General features: G+C 47.2%; 1 protein-coding gene across 4 annotated transcripts in view; it reads left to right on the top strand.

The window, feature by feature from the left end:
• The window catches only part of TRIO (trio Rho guanine nucleotide exchange factor), a 370,973-nt gene that overhangs the window by 211,842 nt on the left and 144,152 nt on the right, over positions 1 to 14,979 (top strand). For all 4 annotated transcript variants that reach the window (XM_082837244.1, XM_082837245.1, XM_082837243.1 and 1 more), the window contains exon 11: positions 2,019 to 2,210. In XM_082837244.1, the coding sequence (XP_082693370.1) occupies positions 2,019 to 2,210 (192 nt within the window). The remainder of the gene's footprint in view (positions 1 to 2,018; positions 2,211 to 14,979) is intronic.

Raw genomic sequence — 14,979 nt, 5'->3', positions numbered from 1 at the left:
AGCTCACGGATCCAGTGTAAACCACCTGTGACACTTAGTCGTCACATCTTAGTGTCCTTCAGCCTAGAGTCGCTCCTTGGTCCTTCCTTAACTTCTGTGACATGACATTTTGGAAACTCTGAGGCCCGTTGTTTTGGAGAATGCCCCTCACGTTGGGTTTGTTTGATGCTTCCTCATGCCTGTACTCTGGTTATACGTCTTCGGCAGGTGTATCCCGGGAGTGCTGCCGTGTCCTCCTAACTCCGTCCTTCAAGGGTTGCACAGTTTAATCTGTCCTGTTACCTATGGTGTCCACTTTGATCCCTGGGTTAAGGTGGTGTCTGCCAGATGTCTCCGTTGTAAAGTGAGTCGTTCCCCCTTTGTAATTAGCAAGTACTTTGTGGGAGGTACTTTGAAATTCTATAACTATGCCGTCCATCCTCCAGTTTTACTTTCTGTGTCAGTCGGGACTCCTGGTTTCCGGTTGAGTGGACGGCTTATCCTCCATCGCTGTCACTGTTCCCTCTGATGCTCAGATTGTCCCACGTTTGGCCAGCATGCGCCTCCTCAAGCTGGCTTCTGTCTCCTGTCCACATTGTTCTTGGGCTTCTCCTTGCTTTGGGGCACGGTAAGATGTCGCAGATTCATCTTGTACTTTGTCTCACCCCAACCCTGGAGTCCGCCATTTCTCCACGGAGCCCTGGTTCCCTCCAGAGCAGAATGGTGCTTACAAGTGGAGATCTGGGTGCTCCCATGCTTAGTGCTGCTGGGCCATCGCTGTTCCCAGGCCCTCTTGGTGGATGGGGGGCGGGGGAGGGACACGAGGGTACATGCGCACTTACACACGTGTCTCTTGAAAACTGTGAACGTACGTGGATCCTCCAGTTCCAGTCCAGTGGTGCAGGGTTGACTCAAGTACTCTCCTTCTCCAAAATGAGGAACCCGCCTCTCATCATCCTGATGCATTGGCTTATTAGTAGGTTAATACCCCTGGAGGTCACCAGTCTCCACCTGGGAGGCTTCCCAGTGCAGGGGCACCCTGTGCCCCATCAGGCTCGGACTCCCCACAGGGGCGCCTTCGCACACCTGGGGCCACCCCCATCTCACCCATGAGGTGCCGACCCTGCTCGGCTGTGGGGCTGAAATGCTGGGGAAGGAGAAGGACGAAGGGCTCAGCCAGTGTCTCACGGGGAGCTGCATGCCTCTTCTGGGCTTCTCGGGGCCTGAATTCTGTTCTTTCCTGCACTGAGGTCCCCCACCCGGCTGGACTGCTCCCCGTCCCCGTCGGCAGCCCTCTGGCCAGCAGGTCCCTCGAACACTGTCGGGTCTCTAACAAACCTGTTGATTTGAGGAAGCCATTTGCAGCCTCGCTTATCAAGAATTAAAACAGTAATTTTCAGAGTATTTTAGACACCCAGTTGATACTCAACTCTCAGCTCTCTGGCTACTTTATAGCCATTGTAGTTATTATTTCCTTTTTCTTTAAAAAACGTATCCCGCGAAGTAGAGGAAAGATAAGCACAGAATTACTGATAAGTAGAAACATGTGAAAAGAGGCAGCAGCCTATGTTTGTTTGCAACGTAACTTTTTCACTTGATCTTGGGGAATTATCCTAAAGCGGCAAATCATGCTGAAAGACACAAAACTGGAACTCTGCACTCTGTCATAAAACCAGGAGGAAAAGTGAGGTAGGCATTTGTGGCTACACGCTGTCTTCTGGCTGCGCGGCAACAAAAGGCCCAAAGCCCTTTATGAGTCACGAGACGGCCAGCAGCCGCCTACCAGATACCCCATCACTGCCTCAGACGGAAGGGCTTTGCCGTGAGGTTCAGGGTTTAACAGCCTCAAACGAGAATGGAAAAGGCTGCTCATGGAGATGTTCTGAACTCCTAAAATCATCTCTTCCCCTTCTCTTTTCTCTGTTTGATTTACAGAAAGGAACATCACACGCTGACTCTGTTCCAGTGTATTATGGCTCCCAGCCTGGCCAGTTTGTCTCTTATTCACCTTCTGTGTCTCTGAATGTTCTCTTGCACAGAACACATACACCAATGCGGATAAGTTACTAGAAGCAGCAGAACAGCTGGCTCAGACTGGGGAATGTGACCCGGAAGAGATCTATCAGGCCGCCCATCAGCTCGAGGACCGGATACAAGATTTTGTTCGGCGAGTTGAGCAGCGGAAGATCCTCCTGGACATGTCGGTGTCCTTTCACACCCACGTGAAAGAGGTGAGGCGTCCGGAGGCAGAGACGGAGCCCCGTCTGGAAGGGCCTCTGGACTGCGGGGAGGAATGAGGATGGGCGTGATGTGAGAAAGTGGACCAGAGGTGGCTGTTTGCGCTGGTGGGGGCAGGGCTGGCCTCCTTGCTGGCCGTCCTCGCCATGGGGGCACACGCGTGCATTGCAGGGGGTGGCATCTGCCGGGGCGGACCTGTGAGGGAGGGCGTGGCTGGGAGCTGTGGACCAGGAGGGGAGCGGGGAAGACAGGAGCTGAAGGGGGTCCTTGGCGAGAGGCAGGGCACAGCCATTGTAGCAGAAATAGACGACCTGCCTTTTGGGCTCAGAGCTGTGGGACCTCCTTTCTGCCTGTTAGCCTGTCATGTGGCTGAAGTCCTGGCTGCCTTCTGATTTCATCAGGCTGTGCGGCTGCTCTCAGATCCTCGCAGAAGTGCATTTTGCATAATGTTGAATTTAAACGTAGCAAAGCCAGCACGGCCTTAATAATATTCACGTTACTGTCATAGGTATGCTGTTCTGATAAACTTGTCTCAGGATAAGAGGTAATGTGTTATTTGGTAAATGGAAAACACGTTGGTATTAATTATACCTTGCGTATATGTTACTCTTGTGAAAATCATAGTCCAATATAAAGTAAAAATTAAAAAAAAAGAAAATCATAGAAAGTTACAATGGAAGAAACTATTACGTCGCTTTTGAGATAGAAGGATTTATAATAAAAAGTAAAGTTTTCGGTAGGACTACAAATTAAGATGTCGACTTACTACATCTTATTTCTAAGGTGAAAAAAATTCTCCACTTGACAGCTCTTTATAAGTTGGAAATGAGGGGCCCTTTTAGGTTATTTGAGATTGAGTACATGAAGGCGGTAGTTAACAGGCTAGGAAGAAGGATCTGGGAGGAGTAAGACTCTGAGAGACACTTGGAAGGGGCCAGGCCTGGCTTGCCTTGTGTAAAGGCATCCAAGATCGGGAACCAATGAAATTGTTTAAAGGGAAAGAGCTTCACTACCGGGTCCAGGATCTTGGGCAGTCAGTCCCCCACCAGCCTGTTTGTTTGACATGAATGTTTGGCTTCAGGACAGCCATCTTCACTTCCAACTCAAACTTCGTGAGCCCAGGAAGACAGTGTAGGGGGCATATTTGGCAAATGGCCGGGACCCTGAGCAGCCCTTTCTGCAAAGGGGCTGGTGCTTTGTGGACCCTGGACAGTTGTCAGAATAGAAAACTGACAGGAGTGGCTTCTTTTCCTGGTTTAATAATGCCACCACTGAAAAAGACTTCACGGTGTTCACAAAGAGACTGTTTTTCCCAAGGAGACACGTTAAGTGGACATCGGTCCATGGCAGTTCTGATTACGGGTGCATGTGTCACCAGTTCCCCTCTCAGCTCGAATCAAGCCACAACCACTAACTAGTCTCCCTGGCTCTGCAGCCCTGCCACCAAGGCATATGAATTTGATTAGGTCACACCCTTGCTTTTGAACCATCAGAGATTCTGTGTGTATCTGGAGCACCAGCCTGAATCACCTCATCCTCGTGATCTGGTCCCTGCAGTTATGTACTGCTTCCCTTCACTCCCCCAGGCAGAGTCAGCTGTTCCCCCTGCACTCGAGAACTTTCTTTACACACACCTGTTACAGCACCTGTTCTGGTATAGCTGTGTGTTACCCTCTCTTTCCCATTAGTACTCGTATGCCACCTCCTCTTTCTCTTACGTATTTTTACACCCTAGCCAAGAGGGAGAGAAGATGATGCCTGTGAAAAAGCAGGTTGTGCCTTTGTTCATTAAGCTGTGACAGACAGAAAGCAGGTGAGGGGCTCAGGGCAGCCCGGACCTTCCCGAGGGAGGCGCGGTGGGTGGGTATGGGGGCTGGCGTTCCTTATTCGGGCCGCAGGGAGCGCCGCGGGCCTGGAGGGGCCCAAGAGGAAGGACAGGCCGCTGGGCAGCGTTCACAGACTGAGCAGAGGGGAAGGGCAGCAGTGGCGGCAGGCCTGGAGTCTGGAGATTGATAGCCAGTGCTTGTATCCTGATGTTTGTCTGTGTCACAGGCCTTAGGAATATTCTTTAGCAGGATTCATGAAGATTTAACTTGCAGTTAGGACAAAGAGAGGCTCTTTCCATGAAGCATTATTTATGACTTTTCAACCTTGTTATGCTTCTCCAAAAGCAGGCGTTTAAGGAAACTAGAAGGAAAGCCGTTTACGAAAGCTGCTCTCCGGAGGCTACGTTTGGGTTCACTGGTTTTTGTAACAGCAGCAGCATTTCTAAGGAAAAATCTTACAGTAGAAGCATTCCAGTGAGTAAACTATGGAGTCTCTTTTGTCACTAGGCTTGGAAATTTATGGAAAAGTGAAAATACATTTTGTTTTCTCGACTTACGCTGTAGGAACTTCTAGTGTATGTGAAGTTTGTAGACTGAGGAGAGCTTAAAGCTGCTTTGAAGGTTAAGTGGTTCACCTTCACAACTGGAGAATTGTCAGTCCATTCATTCTTTACGTTTTATATGAAAGACCAGCACGGTAGCAGAGAAACTGGTATTTTACTGTGATTTGGTTCCTCTTAATCTCATGTGACCCCGAAGTGACCCGGGTCAGGGAAGGATTCGGTTGACAGTTGGAGGCAGGGTACCAACATGCCCAGGTGACTGGGAAGGCAGGACTTGAGGGGAGCTGGCCACACACAGGCGTGGAATGTTGTCTGATTCTTCCCCTCCACGTGCTTGGACTCCATTTTTAGCCTCAGCCATTTTCTCGGTAGATTTATTTTTTTCCTGACCAGCCCCAGAATCTTCCTCGCTCTCCTTTCTCTGGGCTGCACCAATGCCCTCAGACCCACCAGGATACTTGGTAGGTTTTATGCAGGAAGGGACAGCTTCTTCAGTTGCTGTGTTTTGAAACTTGTTATTGAAAGAAAACTTCATTTAGAACAAATTTCATTATGTGTTTTGAAACCAAATTAACTCCTTTTTTTAATAAAAGTATTTTATTATTTCTTTATTTTTTTGGCTGGACTGTGCAGGCTGCGGGATCTTCGTTCCCCAGCCAGGGATCGAACCCGAGCCCCTTGGAGTGGAAGTGCGGAGTCCTAACCACAGGACCGCCAAGGGAGTTCCTAAACAAAATTAAATGTGAGAGAAGGGCCAGGAGGAGGAAATCATGCTAATTAAATGTGTGTTTGCATCAAGTCACTAAGTATTTTAGCATATCAGATGAATGAAAAAGTGCTAGAAGATTTAAGTTAGCAGAATTAATTTTCTCAAGCAGATCATACAATTTCAAATTACCTGGAGGGAGATGGGAAAAGCAAGTGGCCTTTTTCATTCAGGCAAATACGTGAAGCTTTTTAGAAGTTAACTGTCGAAGGCTCTCCTGACGCGGAGGTTAACCTTCCTCGCTCCCAGATGTTCGGCAGTGGTTTTAAGACTCACTTTTTCCGGAGAGTAGCCCTCTAGCCCTCTCTTTTGCAGTAAATTTCTGGCTCTCTGAGGAGCAAGTAATACAAAGGTGATCTCATTAACAACCAACTTTGAAAAGGTGCCAGGTCAAGGTGATATCTGCTCAGTGTTGACTCAGGAATTGTTTTTAAGAATCACACCTGGGAGAAGGTTGGTGGTTTTAAGTCTCGTTGCAGACCAAGCACTGAGGTTCAGCATGGAGACCTTGGGCTCTACTCTCTTACCCCGGAGGACAGAACACAGATGCTTGTTCCCGGGAAGAGAGGAAAGAGGAACCCCCAGCTGACTCTCGAACAACATGGGTTTGAACTGCACACGTCCACATACACGTGGACGTTTTTCAGTAGTAAACTCTACGGCGCTACACGATCTGCGGGTATAGAATCGCAGGTGTGGAGGAACCTCGCACAGGGAGGGCTGACTGTAAATCCTACATGGATTTTTGACTGTGCGGAGGGTCGGCGCCCCTAACCCCCGCTTTGTTCAAGGGTCATCTGAATTTTCACGTGGGTGGCAAATATTTTATACCTTGAGGTTGAATACAGAAGGTGGTTGATAGAGGTGTCAGCCCAATTTCACCCTTAAACCCAGATTTGGAAGCATCCTGGGACCCTTTCCTCTTTTTTCTTTTTCTCTGAAAGAATCCATGAGATGTTTAATCTCCTCTCAGAAGACCCGAAGACTGATAATCTGTCCTCTTTTTTTTTTTTTTAATGTCTTTGAAGTAGTACTGTAGTATTTAGAAGGAATGTTGACTTTATTTTAGGAGAGTTTTCGTCCTCCTGTATTTTGTCCTCCTGTAGTTTTTGTCCTCCTGTATCCCTCTCTTCCCTTCAGTGTTTCTAGCATTTTATTCACCTCCATTCTGATTATAATTCTCCCATTATTAGGCCTTTGTTACCTGTCCTCCTTTCCTTTTGAATGCTCTTTGCACTGTTTGTTAATTCGTTCATTTACTCTTTCACTTACTCCTTTCAAAGTGTCTCCCAAAGCCACCTGTAACATACGGGGAGGGCGTATAAAAATGAATGACCACTGGAAGAACATACTTCTGCTTCTGTGCATCACGTATTTTAGACATCTATCTGTTGGTTTCTCTTGGTAGAGGTTAAGCTATTTGAAGGCTGGAACCCTGTCTCCCTTGTCTTTGTAGCCTGCCTCCCAGACTTAGCAAATACTCAGTCAGCTTGTGGAACAAATGATGTCTATTTCTAGCCCATCATTCTGAGACTTAATGACAGAGGGACATAGTTCCATTTTCAAATATAGCAAAGGCATAATTATTTTCATCCATTCGTTCTCTTCAACTTCATTCTCAAAATTAGGTCCCGAGTTAATTGACAATTACCTTGGAAATGTGTGGGTTATTTGAGGCAACCAGGTGGTGACATTGAGTTCTCAGCCAGAGTTTATTTCTGGAATCAATTCAGTGGCCTTGAGCTGGTTTTTCTTCACTTGATTCCCAGAAACCATGGTTTCCCAGGAAAGATCATTCCCATTTGAATGGGGCTGTGATTCTTGCTGGGTTAAGTAAAGAAGCCTTTTGGTTCTGCTTCTGCAAACTTACACACTGAACTGGGACACATTTTTGTTTGGGGTAATGCCTGGGAAAAGAGGAACCTTTCATTTTCTTCAGAAGTCAAAAATAAAGGCATCCCAACCACCTGGAGATTTTTTGGTCGCAGCATACCAGCCTGGCTTCATTTTTTTTTTTTTTTTACATCTTTATTGGAGTATAATTGCTTTACAATGGTGTGTTAGTTTCTGCTTTATAACAAAGTGACTCAGTTATACACATACATATGTTCCCATATCTCTTCCCTCTTGCATCTCCCTCCCTCCCCCCTCCCTATCCCACCCCTCTAGGTGGTCACAAAGCACTGAGCTGATCTCCCTGTGCTATGCGGCTGCTTCCCACTAGCTATCTATTTTACGTTTGGTAGTGTATATACATCCATGCCACTCTCTCGCTTTGTCACAGCTTACCCTCCCCCCCGCCCCGCCCCGTGTCCTCAAGTCCATTCTCTAGTAGGTCTGCGTCTTTATTCCTGTCTTACCCCTAGGTTCTTCATGACATTTTTTTTTCTTAAATTCCATATATATGTGTTAGCACACGGTATTTGTCTTTCTCTTTCTGACTTACTTCACTCTGTATGACAGACTCTAGGTCCATCCACCTCATTACAAATAGCTCAAGGCAGGCAGACCTCTCTCTTTACACTCGGCCAGCACCCAGCTCTCCCCGGGGAGCAGGGAGAGCGCCATCCGGATCTTGCCTTCTAGTGGGTGCAGGGTTACGAGGAAGCGGGCTCACCGCTCCTCTCCTCCGGGTGCGGAGCTCCCCAGCTGCGTCTCCTGCCATCCTCACTGAGTTTGAAAACATACCCAGTGCCTTTTCAACCAGCCACCACTCAAAGGGCCCGGATTCCTTTTCTCTTCTTCCCCTGTGGAGCCGGAGAACCAACCAGTCAGGCATCTGCCGGGTAAACTAATTCAGGAAACTTGACTACAGGTAGCTGATGCTGCCCGTGTAGACCAGCTGCCCTCTGATGGATCTCGTGGTCATTGGCAGTCGAGATGCAGCCCCGTTCAGGACACCTAGCTTTCCAGAGAAGCCCTGTTTCTGTTCTGCACGACTCTCGGAAGGGGAGGGGTCACAGGCCTCCTCGGGGTGATCCCAGCCTCTCGGCATCGGATTCTTCCAGATCCCTTCTGTCTCCTGTGCAAAGATCTCTAAAATCTGGCTTCCAACTTTCAAGCCTTTTATTTTGACCTTCTCAGCTGGATTTTACTGATGTACTCGTCTCTCTCTATTCTCTAAAATGATTTGGTTTTTTGTGCATTCCTATGTATGGGTGATACCTTTAAACACATTTCCCAGCTTTTTTTAAAAAAAACTTTTTATTTTGAAATATTTATAATCCCTGAAAGTTGGGGAAAAAAGAAACAGACAAGGAGGTCCCTGCACCCTTCTCCCAGCCTCCCCCCACGAGTCACATCTCGCATAACCACGTGCACTGTCAAAGCAGGAAAGTGGCTTTGCCACACTCCCCAGAGCTTATTCCTAGATTCTGCTTCCCCCGGTGTGCAGTGCATGCACTCACGTGTGTGTGTGTGTGTGTGTGTGTGTGTGTGTTCACGTGCGCACGCGTGCTTAGCTTCGTGAGATTTTATCGTGTGTAGATTCGTGTAACCACCACCACTTTGAATGTACAGAGTCATGCAGAATCATCCCATCACCAGCGGGCTCCCTTCTGCCGCCTCCTTACACCCATGCCTGACCCCTACCCCCTAACCTCCAACCCCTGGCAACCACTAGTCTGTTGTTCTCCATCTCTGTAATTGTACTTCAAAAATGTTCCATAAATGGAATCATACAATATGTACCTTTTTGAGATTGGCTTTTTCTACTCAGCAAAATTCCCGAGACCCATGCCTGTTGTTGCGTGTGTCAGTACTTTATTGCTGAGTAGTATTTCATAGTTTGGCTGTATCACAGTTTCTTAACTATTTACCCTTTAAAAGACCGTTGGGATATTGTCAAGTTTTGGCTTTTCCAAACAGAGAAGCTGTGGACCTTCATGTACAGGTTTTTGCGTGAACTTAAGTTTTCATGTCTCTGGGATAGATGCCCAAGAGTACAACTGGCAGGTCCTTTGCTAAACACATTGTTTTAAAAGAAACTGCCAGACTTTTCCAGAATGCCTGTACCATTTTACACTCCCAGCAGCAATGTATGAGTGACCTCGCTCTTTAACATCTCAGAAGTCCAGTGGGAAAGGTTAAGATCAGATGCATAATATTTTAGGAAGTAAAGTTTACCTTCTATGATCACATGTCGATAATTTTTATGTTAATATTCGATTCCTTAGATGAACTCTCTAAATACACTCTTAAATGTTTGATTTCTTTAGCTTGTTTATCTGATGTAGACAGAAACGAGCAATTAAACGGCCACAAGCCAGAGGAAGCAAGAGGGAAACTCGGGGCCTAGAACCGTCCACTACATCATCGCCCCTTGCAAGACTGAGCATTGGATTTGACTTTGGTTTCAAAGTCAACATTCGGTTGCTACCTACTGCTTTGGCAATTATGCCTTCACATAGATTGTGGTATCTGGTATTTAAAAAAGATATATAAGTGGTCTTCCCATAGGTGGGAATATCCAAAAAAATAGATCTAATCATTTATGCTTTCTTTCTGTAAAAATATAATCTTTATTAAAATAATTAAGAAAGCATACTATAGTGTAGCACATCCCCTTACTTAACTGGCTGAGTGACCTGGGACAGGCTGCTCTGTGGTGCCTCAGCTCACTCTGCAGAATTGGGAATAACAGCATCTCTGAGGGCTGTGGACCAATTGGATGCAATTACACACTCACCATCCTAGCTGCCAATAAATGTCCTTGTTTTTCCTCCTCACCTGCCTTGTTACTCGACAAATGATTTAACTATAAGACACAGAGGTGTAATAAATACCTGGGTATGAATACTTGGGTATAACCCTGATACCTTCCTTACTCATCTTTGAGCAACAGGAACTGCTTAATCTGCTTCTGTTGCCCTTTCTCAGGGTGAGCGCCTCACTCTGACCCTTCAGATCAGCAGTCAGAGCCTTGCTGGGTGCACAGCTCCAGCGCTGCATCGACTCAGGGCAGAGGAGGCTGTTACAGAGAATCTTTGCTCATGGTTCCGTCACATTGGCATACATTGCTTTGTTCACATCACTAACTACTTTTGTTCCCAGCCAAAGCTGCAAAATAAATGAATTTTTTCACCAAGTAAATACGTGTAAAACATTTGGGTTGGCCAGTGGGGAAGAGGGATGTTATTATCTAAAAGGAAAATCCTTTTGTCAGTTTAGTTTAATTCATGTAAAGCTTTTTTTTTTCCCTAGAGAATGGTTTAAAACTGGTTTAAATTCATGAAGTTTCTGTTTCTTCTTATCAACCCAATATTTTGAGGCAGAGAAAATTTTTAGATCAAGAGAGAAATTAGAAGTTAGTGTGTAAAACTGTATGGAACTCTAATATACCTGACAGAGAATAGTCACTTAGTAGATGATTATTAAATGAATGAATTAATAATATACTATCTTATCTTTATGTGTAACTCACTGTTACAGTGGGGACTAAACGTATATCCCTGTGCACTAACTCCAGATTTTATCATTTCTTATTGAAGGGAGAGTCTAAATGTCTGCTTTTAAACGGAGAGTCGCAAACATACGCTTTAATTAGTTGTTTGTAGGTTGGCCTCAGTTAATGTAACGAGGAGGTGAGGCACTTGTACAGAAGTTCAGGGAATACAACATTAGGTCTTAAAATGCCCAGCTGAAAATGGATGTATGCGTGATCTTGTTTACTTGTTAGACTTCTTTTTAGAGGGCATTTTAATATTTTGATACTCAGCTTCATAAACTAAATGTGATAGGGCTTCGGTTAATTGAGAGAAGTAAACTATCCATGTGTATTTCTGTCGTGTACTATTTGTGACTGTTTATTGTTCTTATTGAATAAGCGGTAGAAAGATTGATCACCAGCAATGCTTTGTCTGAAAGCTTAAAAGTTCTAGGTAAGCTGGGCCTACAGAGACTGAAAAGCCTTTTTTGGTTTTGTTGTTGTTTGTTTTCTCTTCCTTTTTATAAAGCACAAACTGCAGAACCACAAGATCAAGGAAGGGTCGGGCTTTCTGCTTGGGGCCCAGGATGTTGATGGATACAAGTTGATGACCAAAATGGGTGAAGATTTTTATAAGAACGAACTTACTTCTCCTAAATGATTTCAAGTCCGTATTCCAAGACACATTAGATCCCTGGGTAGTGAAAGAACTTGATAGTTAGTTCACCAGATTTGGTGTATTGCTGTCTAAGGAACTGTGGGAAAAGAAAGGGATGCCAGAAGGCCTTCTTAAGAAGGTAGATTTCACATATTACTCAGGTTGAGGTCACTCCTAAGCAGAGTTCTAGAAAAGACAGTTTATAAACTGCCTTTTAAAAGGGAAGAAGTGAATGAACAAGTTATGCCATGTGAACTTTATTTCATTCTTTACTAGGTTTCTGATTGGATGAAGAGTATGCAGTGGAATTAGTGAGCATTTAGCCAGGCATTTGACATTTAATTTGTACACAGGAAAATATGGGCTGAATCACTGTGAAAAAGAATCAGTTGAGGGTGTCAGTTAACACAAGACCAAGACTGTCCTTATCCTCCCATACTGATCTCTGAGTAGACCATGCCAGGAAGAAAGTGTTTGTGATGGGAAGACATTGCTCATACCCTGCCTGTGAATGAGGAAGTCATTTCCAGCCCAGACCCACAATTGGGTCAGCTTTCTGATGAAGGGGGTGATGGGAGGGGGTAGACCAGTCATCCCAGGTGGACCTGAGGCCCCACAGACAGATGGTTTTAATCCCTGGTGTCACCTGCTGCAGGGGAGCAGCTTGTGCGGTTGCCATGTCTTTGAACTGCCTCCACCCACCTATTCAGAACTTTTGCATCCGTCTCGGACATCTGGAGAGATTGTACATCCAAGTCCAGGCACCCTGAAAACTTGCCTTTGTTGTGTTGAGAGCATTTTGTCTTGAAAGTGGTCAAATTGTGATAAAGCCAGGACAGACTCGGTGCTGAAGCAGAACTAATCGTGGCTGCGTTAAAAGCCTTGCAGCCGAGGCTGGCAGTGGGAGTGTTGGTTAGTGGATGACCTCAGCGGGGCTGGAGGTTGTTTGCACTGCAGACCTCTGTCTCTAAGCACGAGGCCTGTGAGTGCGTGGATTGGCACAGAGGGCAAGTTGATCAAAGTCTAGACCAGGGGCTGCCAGATATATCAGATAATAAAATAGAATCAGAAAAGATCCCGGCAAGAATAAGTCCAAACCTATGACAGAAATTTCATTCATGGGTTTTGATTCATGAGTCTGTTTTGAATCAGAAGTAGGCGGGTTACAGAGGTAACATAAGCCACATAGGTGGCAGCAGCACGTGTTAGACAAAGAACATTCCTACCTGTGTTGATGGACAGTGTCCGCAATAATTCCTCCCCCAGGGTGACGTATCTCGCTGCTGCTTGGGTCACGTCTGGTGCTGCCTTCAGCGCTTCAGCCCCCAAACTGGGGGGCGGGGAGTTCAGAGGAGAGACAGCTGGTGCTGCCAGAGCTGGCCGAGCGCAGGGAATAACGTGTTAGTCTCCGGAGAGGGAGGCCGGTCTGCAGGAACAGGCACTGTCTCCGGAGATTTGAAGAGCACAAGAGGAAGTACACTTGGACCAGCTGCATACTGTTTCGGGGAGACAGGGTTGTGCCCAGAACGACCCTGGGTGGCGAGGCACTTTCCCCCAACTTGATGCCTCGGAGCGACAGCTGCTGGAGGGAGTGTCTTACCCGCTGGGGATGGGGTGGAATGAAAAGAAGATTTAAAATTCTAAATCTCAACATCTGTTTTTAGCGAATTGGACTTCATCTAAATACCTGGGAGGCTGAGGTTCTGGCACTGCCCCGATGTCCGAGTCGGCCGTGGGCCCAGCCGTGTCACCTGTGCCTCACCTTGTCCTCGCTTCCACTGCAGAGCCCGATGCCCCCCTTAATGGTGTCCCTCCTTAATGTGTGGGCTGCCCTTGCCATGCTGCTGGGGTTTCCTCCTTTTCTGTCCCCCCTTACACATATTTGCCTTGGTATTACTTCATGATACTGACTTTATTTGCCCTCTGCCCCTCCCTCCATACATCCTTCATACATTTCATTTCATCATACTAAGGGATCTTTTATCACCCATCCAAGAATAATTGGTACTCCTGAAACCCTTACTCCTCAGTCAGGTGACAGGCATGTGCCCCAGAATCACAGTTGGTCATTTCAGGCTAAAGAACATGCTGTTCGTGGCTGGAGCAGTTCCCCTTTGATCCCTGCTTCCTCTGCCTGAAACGGAATCACGTTCTGTGCTCATAGCAGGTGCCCTCTGAAATTCCCCCTGCAAGTTGCCACCTGCTTCTGTTCCTGGCTTTTTTTTTTTTTCTTTTTTCAATTTATTTTTTATTTTGGGCTGTGTCAGGTCTTAGTTGCGGCAGGCGGGATCTTCGTTGAGGCACGCGGGATCTTTCGCTGCGGCGCTCGGGCTTCTCTCTAGTTGTGGCGTGCGGGTTCTCTCTCAGGTGTGGCGCGCAGGCTCCGGGGCGCATGGGCTCTGTAGTTGTGGCGTGCATGGGCTCTGTAGTTTGCAGCACGCGGGCTTAGTTGCCCCACGGCATGTGGGATCTTAGTTCCCTGACCAGGGATCCAGCCCACGTCCCCTGCACTGTAGGGCGGATTCTTTACCACTGGACCGCCAGGGAAGTCCCTGCTCCCGGCTTTTACACTTCCCACGCTGGCCCTGCGGCTCACCTATCCCCACTGGTACCTGCATGATTGTCAAAATCAAGAGTAGGGAAATGGATACCAGTGGTGGTAGCTTCTATTTTCAAAGTGCTTGTGGTAATTGAGCACTGCCACACATTTGCAGTCATCTCACTTGATTCTCAAATTCATGGTAAAATGATCCCATTTCACAGATGAGAAAACTGAAGGCAGAGAACTCCAAGGACTTTTCCCAAGGTCACATGGGGGATAAGGACCCCCCAGCTGGTGTGTTGCACTCCTACCTCCAGATGGACCAGGCTGGTAGCCTGCGTTCAGACAGTGCGTCTTGGGAGCGGTTGCAGCTAGAGCAGCCCCCAAATCTCGGGGCTCCCATCTGACCACCCACCGAACCAGCTGGAGACTCAGTGCTTTCGTGGGATCTCCCACCCCAGTGAGTTCCTCTCAGATCCCTGTCTAGCAAGCAAAGGGCTTTATCAGGGGCTTTCTCCCACCAGAGCTTCGGCTCCTTCTTTAGGCTCCCCCCCAGGACGGGCGGTGTGGGGGAAGGGACTGGGACAGGGGACGCACAGGGGTCAGACCCAGCAGATGCTCGATCCAGGACCAGGCTCTCCCACAACTTATCACAGGAATTTTCTTCCAAGAACTCCATGGGTCTTTCTAAACCAGCCTCCTCTCTGGATCCTGGACTGTGACCCAAGTCTGTACGCGCCTGCACCCCATTCTGGGCTGGGTTCAAGTTCTCCTGCGTGGAACACTCTTGGCCACAGCTCGGGTGGCCTCTAGGGGACAGCGTTGCCTAACTCCGGCTGCCTGGCCGTCACCTGGCTGTGGGCACAGTTCTCTTAGAAGTGGATTTCATGCTGCTGAGAACTTGGATAAGATACAACTCCTCTCTCATTGTCGGGCAAAGATTTATCTTTTCATTGTAAATTAACAGCATGCCCAGAAGTGC

The sequence above is a fragment of the Leucopleurus acutus genome, assembly GCF_964270905.1.
Source record: "Leucopleurus acutus genome assembly, chromosome: 3".
Classification (NCBI taxonomy): Eukaryota; Metazoa; Chordata; class Mammalia; order Artiodactyla; family Delphinidae; genus Leucopleurus; species Leucopleurus acutus.
The sequence above is the reverse complement of the archived record's forward strand: the minus strand, read 5'-3'. Positions and strand labels throughout refer to the sequence as shown.